We start from the raw sequence: 17,377 nt of genomic DNA, 5'->3' as shown, positions 1-17,377 counted from the left end.
TCTTCTACAATTAGCTCTGCTACTAATCTCTTGTTTTAAAGATAAAGGGATTTGTATATTAAATGTTCTTCTATAGTGTTCTTCTACAATTAGCTCTGCTACTAATCTCTTGTTTTAAAGATAAAGGGATTTGTATATTAAATGTTCTTCTATAGTGTTCTTCTACAATTAGCTCTGCTACTAATCTCTTGTTTTAAAGATAAAGGGATTTGTATATTAAATGTTCTTCTATAGTGTTCTTCTACAATTAGCTCTGCTACTAATCTCTTGTTTTAAAGATAAAGGGATTTGTATATTAAATGTTCTTCTAGTAATCTACTAATGTTTCTAAAGATAAAGGGATTTGTATATTAAAAGGATTCTTCTATAGTGTTTCTTCTATTAGTGTTCTTCTACAATTAGCTCTGCTACTAATCTCTTGTTTTAAAGATAAAGGGATTTGTATATTAATGTTCTTCTATAGTGTTCTTCTACAATTAGCTCTGCTACTAATCTCTTGTTTTAAAGATAAAGGGATTTGTATATTAAATGTTCTTCTATAGTGTGTCTTCTACAATTAGCTCTGCTACTAATCTCTTGTTTTAAAGATAAAGGGATTTGTATATTAAATGTTCTTCTATAGTGTTCTTCTACAATTAGCTCTGCTACTAATCTCTTGTTTTAAAGATAAAGGGATTTGTATATTAAATGTTCTTCTATAGTGTTTCTTCTACAATTAGCTCTGCTACTAATCTCTTGTTTTAAAGATAAAGGGATTTGTATATTAAATGTTCTTCTATAGTGTTCTTCTACAATTAGCTCTGCTACTAATCTCTTGTTTTAAAGATAAAGGGATTTGTATATTAAATGTTCTTCTATAGTGTTCTTCTACAATTAGCTCTGCTACTAATCTCTTGTTTTAAAGATAAAGGGATTTGTATATTAAATGTTCTTCTATAGTGTTCTTCTACAATTAGCTCTGCTACTAATCTCTTGTTTTAAAGATAAAGGGATTTGTATATTAAATGTTCTTCTATAGTGTTCTTCTACAATTAGCTCTGCTACTAATCTCTTGTTTTAAAGATAAAGGGATTTGTATATTAAATGTTCTTCTATAGTGTTCTTCTACAATTAGCTCTGCTACTAATCTCTTGTTTTAAAGATAAAGGGATTTGTATATTAAATGTTCTTCTATAGTGTTCTTCTACAATTAGCTCTGCTACTAATCTCTTGTTTTAAAGATAAAGGGATTTGTATATTAAATGTTCTTCTATAGTGTTCTTCTACAATTAGCTCTGCTACTAATCTCTTGTTTTAAAGATAAAGGGATTTGTATATTAAATGTTCTTCTATAGTGTTCTTCTACAATTAGCTCTGCTACTAATCTCTTGTTTTAAAGATAAAGGGATTTGTATATTAAATGTTCTTCTATAGTGTTCTTCTACAATTAGCTCTGCTACTAATCTCTTGTTTTAAAGATAAAGGGATTTGTATATTAAATGTTCTTCTATAGTGTTCTTCTACAATTAGCTCTGCTACTAATCTCTTGTTTTAAAGATAAAGGGATTTGTATATTAAATGTTCTTCTATAGTGTTCTTCTACAATTAGCTCTGCTACTAATCTCTTGTTTTAAAGATAAAGGGATTTGTATATTAAATGTTCTTCTATAGTGTTCTTCTACAATTAGCTCTGCTACTAATCTCTTGTTTTAAAGATAAAGGGATTTGTATATTAAATGTTCTTCTATAGTGTTCTTCTACAATTAGCTCTGCTACTAATCTCTTGTTTTAAAGATAAAGGGATTTGTATATTAAATGTTCTTCTATAGTGTTCTTCTACAATTAGCTCTGCTACTAATCTCTTGTTTTAAAGATAAAGGGATTTGTATATTAAATGTTCTTCTATAGTGTTCTTCTACAATTAGCTCTGCTACTAATCTCTTGTTTTAAAGATAAAGGGATTTGTATATTAAATGTTCTTCTATAGTGTTCTTCTACAATTAGCTCTGCTACTAATCTCTTGTTTTAAAGATAAAGGGATTTGTATATTAAATGTTCTTCTATAGTGTTCTTCTACAATTAGCTCTGCTACTAATCTCTTGTTTTAAAGATAAAGGGATTTGTATATTAAATGTTCTTCTATAGTGTTCTTCTACAATTAGCTCTGCTACTAATCTCTTGTTTTAAAGATAAAGGGATTTGTATATTAAATGTTCTTCTATAGTGTTCTTCTACAATTAGCTCTGCTACTAATCTCTTGTTTTAAAGATAAAGGGATTTGTATATTACAATGTTCTTCTATAGTGTTCTTCTACAATTAGCTCTGCTACTAATCTCTTGTTTTAAAGATAAAGGGATTTGTATATTAAATGTTCTTCTATAGTGTTCTTCTACAATTAGCTCTGCTACTAATCTCTTGTTTTAAAGATAAAGGGATTTGTATATTAAATGTTTCTATAGGTTCTTCTAATAGTGTTCTTCTACAATTAGCTCTGCTACTAATCTCTTGTTTTAAAGATAAAGGGATTTGTATATTAAATGTTCTTCTATAGTGTTTCTTTCTACAATTAGCTCTGCTACTAATCTCTTGTTTTAAAGATAAAGGGATTTGTATATTAAATGTTCTTCTATAGTGTTCTTCTACAATTAGCTCTGCTACTAATCTCTTGTTTTAAAGATAAAGGGATTTGTATATTAAATGTTCTTCTATAGTGTTCTTCTACAATTAGCTCTGCTACTAATCTCTTGTTTAAAGATAAAGGGATTTGTATATTAAATGTTCTTCTATAGTGTTCTTCTACAATTAGCTCTGCTACTAATCTCTTGTTTTAAAGATAAAGGGATTTGTATATTAAATGTTCTTCTATAGTGTTCTTCTACAATTAGCTCTGCTACTAATCTCTTGTTTTAAAGATAAAGGGATTTGTATATTAAATGTTCTTCTATAGTGTTCTTCTACAATTAGCTCTGCTACTAATCTCTTGTTTTAAAGATAAAGGGATTTGTATATTAAATGTTCTTCTATAGTGTTCTTCTACAATTAGCTCTGCTACTAATCTCTTGTTTTAAAGATAAAGGGATTTGTATATTAAATGTTCTTCTATAGTGTTCTTCTACAATTAGCTCTGCTACTAATCTCTTGTTTTAAAGATAAAGGGATTTGTATATTAAATGTTCTTCTATAGTGTTCTTCTACAATTAGCTCTGCTACTAATCTCTTGTTTTAAAGATAAAGGGATTTGTATATTAAATGTTCTTCTATAGTGTTCTTCTACAATTAGCTCTGCTACTAATCTCTTGTTTTAAAGATAAAGGGATTTGTATATTAAATGTTCTTCTATAGTGTTCTTCTACAATTAGCTCTGCTACTAATCTCTTGTTTTAAAGATAAAGGGATTTGTATATTAAATGTTCTTCTATAGTGTTCTTCTACAATTAGCTCTGCTACTAATCTCTTGTTTTAAAGATAAAGGGATTTGTATATTAAATGTTCTTCTATAGTGTTCTTCTACAATTAGCTCTGCTACTAATCTCTTGTTTTAAAGATAAAGGGATTTGTATATTAAATGTTCTTCTATAGTGTTCTTCTACAATTAGCTCTGCTACTAATCTCTTGTTTTAAAGATAAAGGGATTTGTATATTAAATGTTCTTCTATAGTGTTCTTCTACAATTAGCTCTGCTACTAATCTCTTGTTTTAAAGATAAAGGGATTTGTATATTAAATGTTCTTCTATAGTGTTCTTCTACAATTAGCTCTGCTACTAATCTCTTGTTTTAAAGATAAAGGGATTTGTATATTAAATGTTCTTCTATAGTGTTCTTCTACAATTAGCTCTGCTACTAATCTCTTGTTTTAAAGATAAAGGGATTTGTATATTAAATGTTCTTCTATAGTGTTCTTCTACAATTAGCTCTGCTACTAATCTCTTGTTTTAAAGATAAAGGGATTTGTATATTAAATGTTCTTCTATAGTGTTCTTCTACAATTAGCTCTGCTACTAATCTCTTGTTTTAAAGATAAAGGGATTTGTATATTAAATGTTCTTCTATAGTGTTCTTCTACAATTAGCTCTGCTACTAATCTCTTGTTTTAAAGATAAAGGGATTTGTATATTAAATGTTCTTCTATAGTGTTCTTCTACAATTAGCTCTGCTACTAATCTCTTGTTTTAAAGATAAAGGGATTTGTATATTAAATGTTCTTCTATAGTGTTCTTCTACAATTAGCTCTGCTACTAATCTCTTGTTTTAAAGATAAAGGGATTTGTATATTAAATGTTCTTCTATAGTGTTCTTCTACAATTAGCTCTGCTACTAATCTCTTGTTTTAAAGATAAAGGGATTTGTATATTAAATGTTCTTCTATAGTGTTCTTCTACAATTAGCTCTGCTACTAATCTCTTGTTTTAAAGATAAAGGGATTTGTATATTAAATGTTCTTCTATAGTGTTCTTCTACAATTAGCTCTGCTACTAATCTCTTGTTTTAAAGATAAAGGGATTTGTATATTAAATGTTCTTCTATAGTGTTCTTCTACAATTAGCTCTGCTACTAATCTCTTGTTTTAAAGACAAAGGGATTTGTATATTAAATGTTCTTCTATAGTGTTCTTCTACAATTAGCTCTGCTACTAATCTCTTGTTTTAAAGATAAAGGGATTTGTATATTAAATGTTCTTCTATAGTGTTCTTCTACAATTAGCTCTGCTACTAATCTCTTGTTTTAAAGATAAGGGATTTGTATATTAAATGTTCTTCTATAGTGTTCTTCTACAATTAGCTCTGCTACTAATCTCTTGTTTTAAAGATAAAGGGATTTGTATATTAAATGTTCTTCTATAGTGTTTCTTCTACAATTAGCTCTGCTACTAATCTCTTGTTTTAAAGATAAAGGGATTTGTATATTAAATGTTCTTCTATAGTGTTCTTCTACAATTAGCTCTGCTACTAATCTCTGTTTTAAAGATAAAGGGATTTGTATATTAAATGTTCTTCTATAGTGTTCTTCTACAATTAGCTCTGCTACTAATCTCTTGTTTTAAAGATAAAGGGATTTGTATATTAAATGTTCTTCTATAGTGTTCTTCTACAATTAGCTCTGCTACTAATCTCTTGTTTTAAAGATAAGGGATTTGTATATTAAATGTTCTTCTATAGTGTTCTTCTACAATTAGCTCTGCTACTAATCTCTTGTTTTAAAGATAAAGGATTTGTACTATTAAATGTTCTTCTATAGTGTTCTTTCTACAATTAGCTCTGCTACTAATCTCTTGTTTTTATAAGATAAAGGGATTTGTATATTAATGTTCTTCTATAGTGTTCTTCTACAATTAGCTCTGCTACTAATCTCTTGTTTTAAAGATAAAGGGATTTGTATATTAAATGTTCTTCTATAGTGTTCTTCTACAATTAGCTCTGCTACTAATCTCTTGTTTTAAAGATAAAGGGATTTGTATATTAAATGTTCTTCTATAGTGTTCTTCTACAATTAGCTCTGCTACTAATCTCTTGTTTTAAAGATAAAGGGATTTGTATATTAAATGTTCTTCTATAGTGTTCTTCTACAATTAGCTCTGCTACTAATCTCTTGTTTTAAAGATAAAGGGATTTGTATATTAAATGTCTTCTATAGTGTTCTTCTACAATTAGCTCTGCTACTAATCTCTTGTTTTAAGATAAAGGGATTTGTATATTAAATGTTTCTTACTATAGTGCTTGTGTTCTTCTACAATTCTAGCCATTACTTGCTACTAATCCCTCTCTATTCGTTTTTTAAAGATAAAGGGATGTGCATATATTAAATGTTACTTCTATAGTGTTCTTCTACAATCTAGCTTCTGCTACTCATCTCTTGTTTCTAAAGATAAAGCGGATTTGTCTAATTAAATCGTTACTTCTATAGTGTTCTTCTACAATTAGACTCTGCTACTAATCTCTTGTTTTAAAGATAAAGGAGCATTTGTATATTAATGTTCTTCTATAGTGTTCTTCTACAATTAGCTCTAGCTACTAATCTCTTGTTTTAAAGATCAAGGGATGCTGTATATCTAACTGTTCTTTCTATAGTGTTATCCTTCTACCATTAGCTCTAGCCTACTATATCTCTTGTTTTAAAGCTACAATGGTAGATTTGTATATTAATGTTCTTCTATAGTGTTCTTCTTACCAATTAGCTCTGCTACTAATCTCTTGTTTTAAAGATAAGGGTTTTTGTATATTAAATGTTCTTCTATAGTGTTCTTCTACAATTAGCTCTGCTACTAATCTCTTGTTTTAAAGATAAAGGGATTTGTATATTAAATGTTCTTCTATAGTGTTCTTCTACAATTAGCTCTGCTACTAATCTCTTGTTTTAAAGATAAAGGGATTTGTATATTAAATGTTCTTCTATAGTGTTCTTCTACAATTAGCTCTGCTACTAATCTCTTGTTTTAAAGATAAAGGGATTTGTATATTAAATGTTCTTCTATAGTGTTCTTCTACAATTAGCTCTGCTACTAATCTCTTGTTTTAAAGATAAAGGGATTTGTATATTAAATGTTCTTCTATAGTGTTCTTCTACAATTAGCTCTGCTACTAATCTCTTGTTTTAAAGATAAAGGGATTTGTATATTAAATGTTCTTCTATAGTGTTCTTCTACAATTAGCTCTGCTACTAATCTCTTGTTTTAAAGATAAAGGGATTTGTATATTAAATGTTCTTCTATAGTGTTCTTCTACAATTAGCTCTGCTACTAATCTCTTGTTTTAAAGATAAAGGGATTTGTATATTAAATGTTCTTCTATAGTGTTCTTCTACAATTAGCTCTGCTACTAATCTCTTGTTTTAAAGATAAAGGGATTTGTATATTAAATGTTCTTCTATAGTGTTCTTCTACAATTAGCTCTGCTACTAATCTCTTGTTTTAAAGATAAAGGGATTTGTATATTAAATGTTCTTCTATAGTGTCTTCTACAAATTAGCTCTGCTACTAATCTCATTGTTTTAAAGATAAAGGGATTTGTATATTAAATGTTCTTCTATTAGTGTTCTTCTACAATTAGCTCTGTACTAATCTCTTGTTTTAAAGATAAAGGGATTTGTATATTAAATGTTCTTCTATAGTGTTCTTCTACAATTAGCTCTGCTACTAATCTCTTGTTTTAAAGATAAAGGGATTTGTATATTAAATGTTCTTCTATAGTGTTCTTCTACAATTAGCTCTGCTACTAATCTCTTGTTTTAAAGATAAAGGGATTTGTATATTAAATGTTCTTCTATAGTGTTCTTCTACAATTAGCTCTGCTACTAATCTCTTGTTTTAAAGATAAAGGGATTTGTATATTAAATGTTCTTCTATAGTGTTCTTCTACAATTAGCTCTGCTACTAATCTCTTGTTTTAAAGATAAAGGGATTTGTATATTAAATGTTCTTCTATAGTGTTCTTCTACAATTAGCTCTGCTACTAATCTCTTGTTTTAAAGATAAAGGATTTGTTATTAAATGTTCTTCTATAGTGTTCTTCTACAATTAGCTCTGCTACTAATCTCTTTGTTTTAAGATATAGGGATTTGTATATAAAGTTCTTCTATAGTGTTCTTCTACAATTAGCTCTGCTACTAATCTCTTGTTTTAAAGATAAAGGGATTTGTATATTAAATGTTCTTCTATAGTGTTCTTCTACAATTAGCTCTGCTACTAATCTCTTGTTTTAAAAGATAAAGGGATTTGTATATTAATGTTCTTCTATAGTGTTTCTTCTACAATTAGCTCTGCTACTAATCTCTGTTTTAAAGATAAAGGATTTGTATATTAAATGTTCTTCTATAGTGTTCTTCTACAATTAGCTCTGCTACTAATCTCTTGTTTTAAAGATAAAGGGATTTGTATATTAAATGTTCTTCTATAGTGTTCTTCTACAATTAGCTCTGCTACTAATCTCTTGTTTTAAAGATAAAGGGATTTGTATATTAAATGTTCTTCTATAGTGTTCTTCTACAATTAGCTCTGCTACTAAGCTCCTTGCTTTAAAGGATAAAGGGATTTGTATATTAAATGTTCTTCTATAGTGTTCTTCTACAATTAGCTCTGCTACTAATCTCTTGTTGTAAAGATTAAAGGGATTTGTTGATATTAAATGTTCCTTCTGAGAGTGTTTCTTCTACAATTAGCTCTGCTACTACTAATCTCTTGTTTTAAAGATTAAAGGGATTTGTATATTAAATGGTGTCTTCTATAGTGTTCTTCTATAAATTAGCTCTGCTACTAATCTCTGTTTGAAAGATAAGGGATTTGTATATTAATGTGATGTTCTTCTATAGTGTTCTCTTACAATTAGCTCTGCTACTAATCTCTTGTTTTTAAAGATAAGAGGGAATTTGTATATTAAATGTTCTTCTATAGTGTTCTTCTACAATTAGCTCTGCTACTAATCTCTTGTTTTAAATATAAAGGGATTTGTATATTAAATTTTCTTATATAGTGTTATTCTACAATTAGCTCTGCTACTAATCTCTTGTTTTAAAGATAAAGGTGATTTGTATATTAAATGTTCTTCTATAGTGTTCTTCTACAATTAGCTCTGCTACTAATCTCTTGTTTTAAAGATAAAGGGATTTGTATATTAAATGTTCTTCTATAGTGTTCTTCTACAATTAGCTCTGCTACTAATCTCTTGTTTTAAAGATAAAGGGATTTGTATATTAAATGTTCTTCTATAGTGTTCTTCTACAATTAGCTCTGCTACTAATCTCTTGTTTTAAAGATAAAGGGATTTGTATATTAAATGTTCTTCTATAGTGTTCTTCTACAATTAGCTCTGCTACTAATCTCTTGTTTTAAAGATAAAGGGATTTGTATATTAAATGTTCTTCTATAGTGTTCTTCTACAATTAGCTCTGCTACTAATCTCTTGTTTTAAAGATAAAGGGATTTGTATATTAAATGTTCTTCTATAGTGTTCTTCTACAATTAGCTCTGCTACTAATCTCTTGTTTTAAAGATAAAGGGATTTGTATATTAAATGTTCTTCTATAGTGTTCTTCTACAATTAGCTCTGCTACTAATCTCTTGTTTTAAAGACAAAGGGATTTGTATATTAAATGTTCTTCTATAGTGTTCTTCTACAATTAGCTCTGCTACTAATCTCTTGTTTTAAAGATAAAGGGATTTGTATATTAAATGTTCTTCTATAGTGTTCTTCTACAATTAGCTCTGCTACTAATCTCTTGTTTTAAAGATAAAGGGATTTGTATATTAAATGTTCTTCTATAGTGTTCTTCTACAATTAGCTCTGCTACTAATCTCTTGTTTTAAAGATAAAGGGATTTGTATATTAAATGTTCTTCTATAGTGTTCTTCTACAATTAGCTCTGCTACTAATCTCTTGTTTTAAAGACAAAGGGATTTGTATATTAAATGTTCTTCTATAGTGTTCTTCTACAATTAGCTCTGCTACTAATCTCTTGTTTTAAAGACAAAGGGATTTGTATATTAAATGTTCTTCTATAGTGTTCTTCTACAATTAGCTCTGCTACTAATCTCTTGTTTTAAAGATAAAGGGATTTGTATATTAAATGTTCTTCTATAGTGTTCTTCTACAATTAGCTCTGCTACTAATCTCTTGTTTTAAAGATAAAGGGATTTGTATATTAAATGTTCTTCTATAGTGTTCTTCTACAATTAGCTCTGCTACTAATCTCTTGTTTTAAAGATAAAGGGATTTGTATATTAAATGTTCTTCTATAGTGTTCTTCTACAATTAGCTCTGCTACTAATCTCTTGTTTTAAAGATAAAGGGATTTGTATATTAAATGTTCTTCTATAGTGTTCTTCTACAATTAGCTCTGCTACTAATCTCTTGTTTTAAAGATAAAGGGATTTGTATATTCCTAAAAAAAAAAAAATTAAATCATTCACCTTAGTAACTTCTGATAAAGATAAACCTGATTTTAAATTACTACTGATTTTTACCAACCTTTTAAAGTTTAATTTATTAAAGAGGATCACAATTCCTTCCCCCGTTTACTAACACCCACACTGTTTCAAATTCCCAAAAGGAAAGTCCACAATACCATGCTGGAGAATTTCTCATGTGTCAGCTTCTGCAGTTTTTCTCTGCAAAGGAGCTAGGATCACCCCAACATTCCTCTCCTCACTCTCGGAGCTATACAAACTATGCTTCTCAATATATTCCTGGACAAGGTCTGGTACCAAGTAGCGAATGCTCTGGCCCCTTCTGAGGGCTCGCCGGATCTTTGTGGATGAGATGTCATTGGTGATCCATTCATTCACCAGGTGAATGTTGTTCTGGTGTTTCCACAGCACATCGGATTCGTAGATGAATTTCTGAGCATCATTTCCAGCCCGAGTAATACATATAAGCCCATAGTCTCCCACGATTTTGGCGATATCCTCACCCTTCCATAGATTGGGCACACCAAAGGACTCCAAGAGATCTGCTCCACACAGCAACTTCACCTTTGGCACACCTGGGAAGAAAAAGAAAACAGAGCTTCAAGGTTTGCCTTTTTTTAAAAAAATATTTATTTATTTATTTGGTTGTGTCGGGTCTTAGTTGTGGCAGGCGGGCTTCTTCGCTGCAGCTTGCAGGCTCCTTAGTTGTGGCACCCAAACTCTTAGTTGCGGCATGCATCTGGGATCTAGTTCCTGGACCAGGGATCGAACCCAGGCCCCCTGCATTAGGAGTGCGGAGTCTTAACCACTGTGCCACCAGGGAAGTCCCAGGGTTGGCCTTTTTAATAAGGCCCTGCATCAAAATGAATGCGTATGTGTGTTCTTCTGGCTAAAGGGTTCATAGTTTCTATCAGATTCAGATTCTCTAAAAAGAGATCCAGGATCCCTCAAAAGTTAAGGTCGACCTCCTGCAGGATAAATAAGCTCAGGGTGCCTCTGACTCTCCCTTCCTTCCATCATAAAACTAACAAGGGGTGGGGAATTCCCTGGTGGCCTGGTGGTTAGGATTCCGGGTTTCCAATGCCATGGCCTGAGTTCAATCCCTGGTCGGGGAACTGAGATCCCGCAAGCTGTGCAGTGCAGCCAAAGGGGAAAAAAAAAAAAAGAAAAGAAAACTAACAAGGGGCATTTTCCAGGCACCCACACATACTGAATATGAAAGTAAAATACAAAGGGGGCTTGCTCAGCTCTAGAGTCTTATCAGCTATCATTGGTAAGTCCTGGCAAAACATACAGACCTTTTGTTTTTGTTTGCTCTAGTGATTTCTTTTGACTAAAATCTTGTCTTTGTTCAGCCCACTTCCTCTTCCGTCCAGGCCTTTCCAGTACAGGTGAGTCCTGCTGCTGATCACAGCTACTGGCTTCCAGCTTCTCTTGATGGTGTCTATAAAGCAACAAAGCAATAGAACATTTCTCTTTCTCACTATGCTCAACTGAAACGTCATCCCTCTGGAGATGCCTAAGAGCCTCTGATGCAATGTTAAAGGTTGGGAGCTGTTAAACACATTTAACCACAGGTACAATGCCCAACTACTCAGAATGGATGCCTTCGAATACATAGTACTGCTGGGTCAGAACGGATGCTGGCTAGGATATGGCATGGCAGCCCTGGGCTCTGGCTGTCAAGAATGGAAAGCAAGGAAAATCCTGGGAGCACAGCAAATGGTAGCTATTACTATTCTAAGCTGTATGTGTCTGTGTCATAAAAACAAGCATTAACATTGATTACAGAAAGTAAGTCCCCTAAATACCAATGAGGTCCTTCTGAGAGCACGTTCGTAAGTCCAACAAAGTTGGACTTTGTTGTTCTTAAGTCCAACAAAGTTAGCCTAGGTACCCAACTAACACAATCGGCTATATAGTACTGTGCTGTAATAGGTTTATAATACTTTTCACACAAATAATACATAAAAAGCAAACAAGTATATACTGGACCCCGACAAGTAATCTCTTAGGAACAGTTTCCTAACTCCAACTGCAGTTAAGGAGGCATGACCTTGAAAGAAGCCACCACTTCTACTCTTCCAGCCCTTTCAACATTTCTGAATGAGTACCTAAAATCCCTTTCTGCTTAAAATGCTCTATTTCCTATCGTAACCCTAACTGATATGGTTAGAACCAGAAGGTTTGAACTCTAAGAACAGACATTAGACAGGTTTTTCCAAAAGTCCTGGTGTTTTATACTCAAGAGAACATTCAGTAATAATTAGATGTTACTCACTCTGGTTTCTGAACCCTTAAACTGGAGCTGTTTCAGCGTTCTGAGCACGGCAATTTGTGACAACCCCCATATGCTGTCAGAGAAGCAGCTCCCAAAACCAGCTCTCTCCGTGATCAAGCATCATGGCTTCTCTTCCTTAAATTACCTGCCTCTCTCTTTTATACTTAAGAAGACTGACCACAGTAACATCATCTTACAACTTTACCTTTCTCACTTGGGGCAGAGACAGGCCAGGTGTGCTTCCTCTATTCTTTAATAGGGAAATACAGTTATCAAGTGTGCAAACATCTCAAAACACAGTGACAGCCATAAAGGCCGAGCACCACCCACACCCTGTAACCATGTGATAACCTCACACAGGAATGGCATGGCAAAGCTGACTGCACCATAGATACCTTAGCACCGTGGCAGTCTCTATCCAATCCTGTTGAAGACTTTCCCATGTATCAACTTCCAACCATTTTGAGTTCTTGGTGGCGAGTTCTGCCATGATAACTCGGTGATGGGCAGAGATGAGTCCTTTCTTCTTATATGCATCGCCGACGGGAGAAATTATGCCTTTGATAACTTCATATTTCCCTGGGTAAAGAATCAGATTTGATATGAGGTATTATAACAGATTAGATTTTATGCACAGGAAATATCATCAATATGGTTTCATAATCACAGATTTCCCCCCTCCTCCTTTTTTCACAGGGATCCAGGTTTATTTATTTACTTTTAATTGTGGTAAAATATACATAAAATTTACCATTTAAGCTATTTTAAGTGTATAGTACTGTGACATGTTGTACGACCGTCACCACCGTCCATCTCCAGAACTCTTTCAACTTCCCCAAGTGAAATGTCTGCACCCATCAAACACTGACTCCCCATTCCTCAGCAGTTTAAATTTTGATTGATGTTTCCAAACTGCCTTGTAAAAAGCCTTAATCTATTTGTATACACAAAAGCCCATTCCTTCCCAACAGCTGATATTTGACATTATCAAGTTTAAAAACTTGTGTCAATGTGATGGGAAGAATATATCTCATTTTTTATTTTAGTTCCCTGATTATTAGTGAGTTTGGACACCCATCCACCTATCAGCACACAGCATGATCACTTATGTAACAAAACAAAATAAATCTGTGTGTATGTAGGGGAGAAAAAGTTTTCCTCGACCCTCTTAGGGTCCCTGGCGGGGTGTGAAACTGACAAAGATAGATTAACAGGAGAAAAGCATACAAATTTACATACTGTAAGATTTATGTGACACGGGAGCCTTCATAAGGAAATGAAGACTCCAAGAAACAGTTAAACCTAAGTACAGTAAGTCCCCTACATATGAACCTTCGAGTTGCGAACTTTCAAAGATGCGAACGTGAGTTCTCATGTCCAATCACATAAGTTAGTTAACATGTCTGGCGTACACTGTCACGGGCACCACATCCTCTACGAGTGGTTGTGCTTTTGTGTACTTGACAGTACTGTAAGGGTACAGTAGTATAGTATCTTTATTTCTAGCTAGATTTGCGAGAGGACGACTTCACTGAACTCCTTGCTGTGCAACACAAGGAGCTTATTAATGAAGCTGTGATGGAATTGGAGGCCCAGAGAAAGGACGAAGAGAGAGGAGAGGAAGAAGTAACTGAAGAACTGAAGAGATTCACGACTCAGGAAATGGCAAGGGGATTTTCTTTATTTGAGGCAGCACTGTTAGTTATTGAGGCATAGGACCTGAACACAGAACGGTACACGAAGGTTGCGGCAGCCGTTCAGAATGCAATCCAGGGCTACCAAGTCATCTATGACGAGAAAAAAAGAGCTACTACCTAGACTGTTTTTTCAAGACGGTAGATGGAATTGAATCCAACAAGGAACCAAGGAACCAGAACCTGTGCCATCAACGTCAGGCGTTAGTGAAATTGCAGCTTGCCCTCTGTCTCCTGTTGCTGACGATCCTTCAGCTCTACCATCCCCCACCTCCTCTCCCTCCTCCAGTCAGTAACTCTTCTTGCCTGTTCACTGGATGCCAGCCCCTGTATGCCAGCTGTTGTCCTGTACTACTGTACTTTTCAAGGTACTGTACTGTAAGACTAAAAATATTTTATTTTTTGTGTTTGCTTGTTTTTATGTATTATTTGTGTGAAAAGTATTATAAACCTATTACAGTACAGTACTATATACCCAATTGTGCTCGTTGGGTACCTAGGCTAACTCTGTTGAACTTACAAACAAATTGGAACGGAACTTGTTCTATATAAGGGACTTACTGTATTTTTATGCTAGATTAGATGAAGGGTAAACAGTCATGGCGGAATACGATAGGGCAAAGAGTACAAGGTAAGTGTAGAAAACTCAGGGGAATTTAGCAAAGAATGTTTGCTTGACTTCCCTTTGTCTTCAGAGATAAGGATGCTCCTTTTCTCCGGGTTTAGGGAGAGCACCTCTCACATGAACGTTTTACGATCTGCTTCAGGGAAGAGGGGTGGAGGGAGGAGGTCAGAGTGACCTTCCTGCCTCTGCTGTTTTATCAAAGTCCTTCCGCTTAATATATCCAATATGCCAAAGTGCTGTATTGTAGGGCAGTGCATCCTGAACCCCATCATTGCTTTTGGCTACTCTTCCTACCTGTTCCATTCATGTAGTCCTTGGCCAGCTCAAACAGCCTGAGGTGCATATTGGTGATAGGATTAAAGGAACCACAAGCAAGGAGAACCACTTCTGTCTTCTCTGAGTTTTCCATGCTGAGAATTTGAAGTTGTAGATCTAAATGGAAAACTCTGACACCTCTCTCATGGTCTACAAAGGAAAAAGAAAGTTCAGTTACAGGGCTTCTGATGTCTTTCCATGTTCTCGAATAAATAGTTAGCTTCACTGACTATGCTGGGTGAATTGCAAAAATGACCCCTTTTCTCCACCCTTCCTTTTCATTGTGAATTTGCAGCTCTTACCATAAAGGGATGGAATCTCCTTCGCACCCTTTGTGACTTGCTTTGGCCCAAACAATGTGGCACATGGGAAAGTGTTCCCATTCTGAGCCTAGGCCTTCAAGGTGTTGTACACTCCCACTCTCTTTTGGACTCCTGCCCCTGACATGAAAACAAACCCAGGCTAGCCTGCTGGAGGATGACAGAACTTGCAGGAGAGAGCTGGTGCTCCAGCTGACAGACAGCTAACCATCAGCTATGTGGTTGAAGCCATCCTAGACCGTCCAAACCCCAATCTGCTTAGATGCACGAGCAAGTCCAGGTGAGATTAGCTGAGCCTGGATCAGATCAGCAAACCCACAAGCTGAGCCTAGACTCATGAGCAAAAATGAATGTTTGTTTTGCGACTGCACTATTGTGGCCGGGTTAACAGATACAATGACATTATCATCCACCAAATATAACTCCCCAACAACCCGTCCTTCAAAACCGTATTTTGCCTCCTAGTCAACATGGTCATGTTATCACTTTCAACTGAGTAACAGTTTACAACGGACAAACTCTTTTCCATATCAGTTATTCCATTTGATCCTTCCATAACCCTAATGAAGTAATGCAAGGCAACTGAGTTTAAAATTTTATTAAAAATTTTTTATTAGGGCTTCCCTGGTGGCGCAGTGATTAAGAATCCACCTGCCAATGCAGGTTCGAGCCCTGGTCTGGGAAGATCCCACATGCTGTGGAGCAACTAAGCCCATGCGCCACAACTACTGAGTATGCGCTCTAGAGCCCGTGAGCCACAACTACCGAACCTGTGTGCCGCAACTACTGAAGTCCACGCACCTAGAGCCCACGAGCCACAACTATTGAGCCCGCATGCTGCAACTACTGAAGCCCATGCGCCTAGAGCCCGTGCTCCGCAAAAAGAGAAGCCACCACAGTGAAAAGCCCGCGCACCGCAATGAAGAGTAGCCCCTGCTCACTGCAACTATAGAAAGCCCGTGGGCAGCAACAAAGACCCAACGCAGCCAAAAAATAAATAAAATAAATTTAAAAAAATTTTTTTAATTAAACGAATTCATGTATATAGATTTGAAATCATAGGGTGACAAAAGGTCCATAATGGAAGCAACAGTCATTGGCCATATCTCACCGACCAACCCCTCCAACCAAATCCCTAAGAGGCGACCACTTTTAACTTTTTCAGCTATTTCTTCTGGTCGAATCTATCGTAATTCTATATTATGTGCTTATAATATTATTTCTTAATTTATTCAAAGAGTGTCTATTTACTTTCTCTCATGATCAAAGAAAATTAGCTCATACACCCCCATTATACTCAGGCTATATACTTGGGAAGTTCGGGAGAGAGTTGTGAGGGTGTATGAGAGCTAATCCTCATAGATTATGTATGGGGGGGAGAGATAGAGAGAATCTCTAGTTTATGCTGAAAGTCACCTTCTCCCACAATTCTGAAGTCATTGCTTCTAGACTGCAGTGCTAACAGTGAGAAATCCAAAGTCACTTCCAGTAATTCTGATCCTTTTAATGTGGCTTATATTATTTCTCCCTTGAAGCTTACGAGAACTCTGCCCCCAAATGTTCTGAAATTTTACAGTGATGTTCTCCAGTGTGGCTCTATTTTCATCTACTGTGCTGGGCCCTGAGCAGGCCCTTTCAATCTCAGAACTCATAACCTGCAGTTCTATAAAATGTCCTTGAGTTATTTCATGGATGATTTTCTACCTTCCATTTTCTCTGTTCTCTTTGGAAATGCCTAAGAGAGCTGAAGCACCGGGACTGGTCTTCCAATTTTCTTACCCTTTCTCTTCTCTTTTCCATCTCTTACCTTCATGCTCTAATTTCTAAATATCCTCAAATTCATCCTCCAATCCACCTATTGAGGTTTTCATTTCTGCTATTATACTCAGTTTTTTTTTTTTTTGGGCCACATCTCAAGGTTTTCAGTATCTTAGTTCCCCGACCAGGAATCGAACCTGGGCCCTCGGCAGTGAAAGTGCTGAGTCCTAACCACTGGACTGCCAGGGAATTCCCAATACTCAATGTTTTAGACCTTTGTCCTCTGAATGTTCCTTTTTATGGTATTCTGTTCTTGTTTCACCAATGCATTACGCTCTCTTATTTCTCTACCAATATTAATGATACATTTTATATTTCCTTCAAAGAGCTGATAGGAAGTTCTAAGTGGGTAGGTAGGGCTTCTGCACAGTGGGCTTCATTGTATGGTAACTTGGCTGTATTATAGGTCTTTCTCCTGGGATTGGTCAGCGTCCACAAAAAAAGTATC

General features: G+C 34.4%; 1 protein-coding gene across 5 annotated transcripts in view; it reads right to left on the bottom strand.

Annotated features, from left to right (window-relative positions):
* Positions 1-9,768: 9,768 nt before the first annotated feature.
* The window catches only part of NMNAT1 (nicotinamide nucleotide adenylyltransferase 1), a 23,993-nt gene continuing 16,384 nt past the window's right edge, over positions 9,769-17,377 (bottom strand). For all 5 annotated transcript variants that reach the window (XM_032630849.1, XM_032630872.1, XM_032630864.1 and 2 more), the window contains 4 exons: positions 14,771-14,941; positions 12,553-12,736; positions 11,175-11,320; positions 9,769-10,451 (listed from right to left, as the gene is read on the bottom strand). In XM_032630849.1, coding sequence (XP_032486740.1) covers positions 10,051-10,451; positions 11,175-11,320; positions 12,553-12,736; positions 14,771-14,885 — 846 coding nt within the window. In that variant the 5' untranslated portion in view covers positions 14,886-14,941 and the 3' untranslated portion in view covers positions 9,769-10,050. The remainder of the gene's footprint in view (positions 10,452-11,174; positions 11,321-12,552; positions 12,737-14,770; positions 14,942-17,377) is intronic.

Source organism: Phocoena sinus, chromosome 1 (genome assembly GCF_008692025.1).
Source record: "Phocoena sinus isolate mPhoSin1 chromosome 1, mPhoSin1.pri, whole genome shotgun sequence".
NCBI classification, from domain to species: Eukaryota; Metazoa; Chordata; class Mammalia; order Artiodactyla; family Phocoenidae; genus Phocoena; species Phocoena sinus.
Note: the sequence above shows the minus strand (reverse complement) of the source record. Positions and strands in the feature narration are given on the sequence as shown.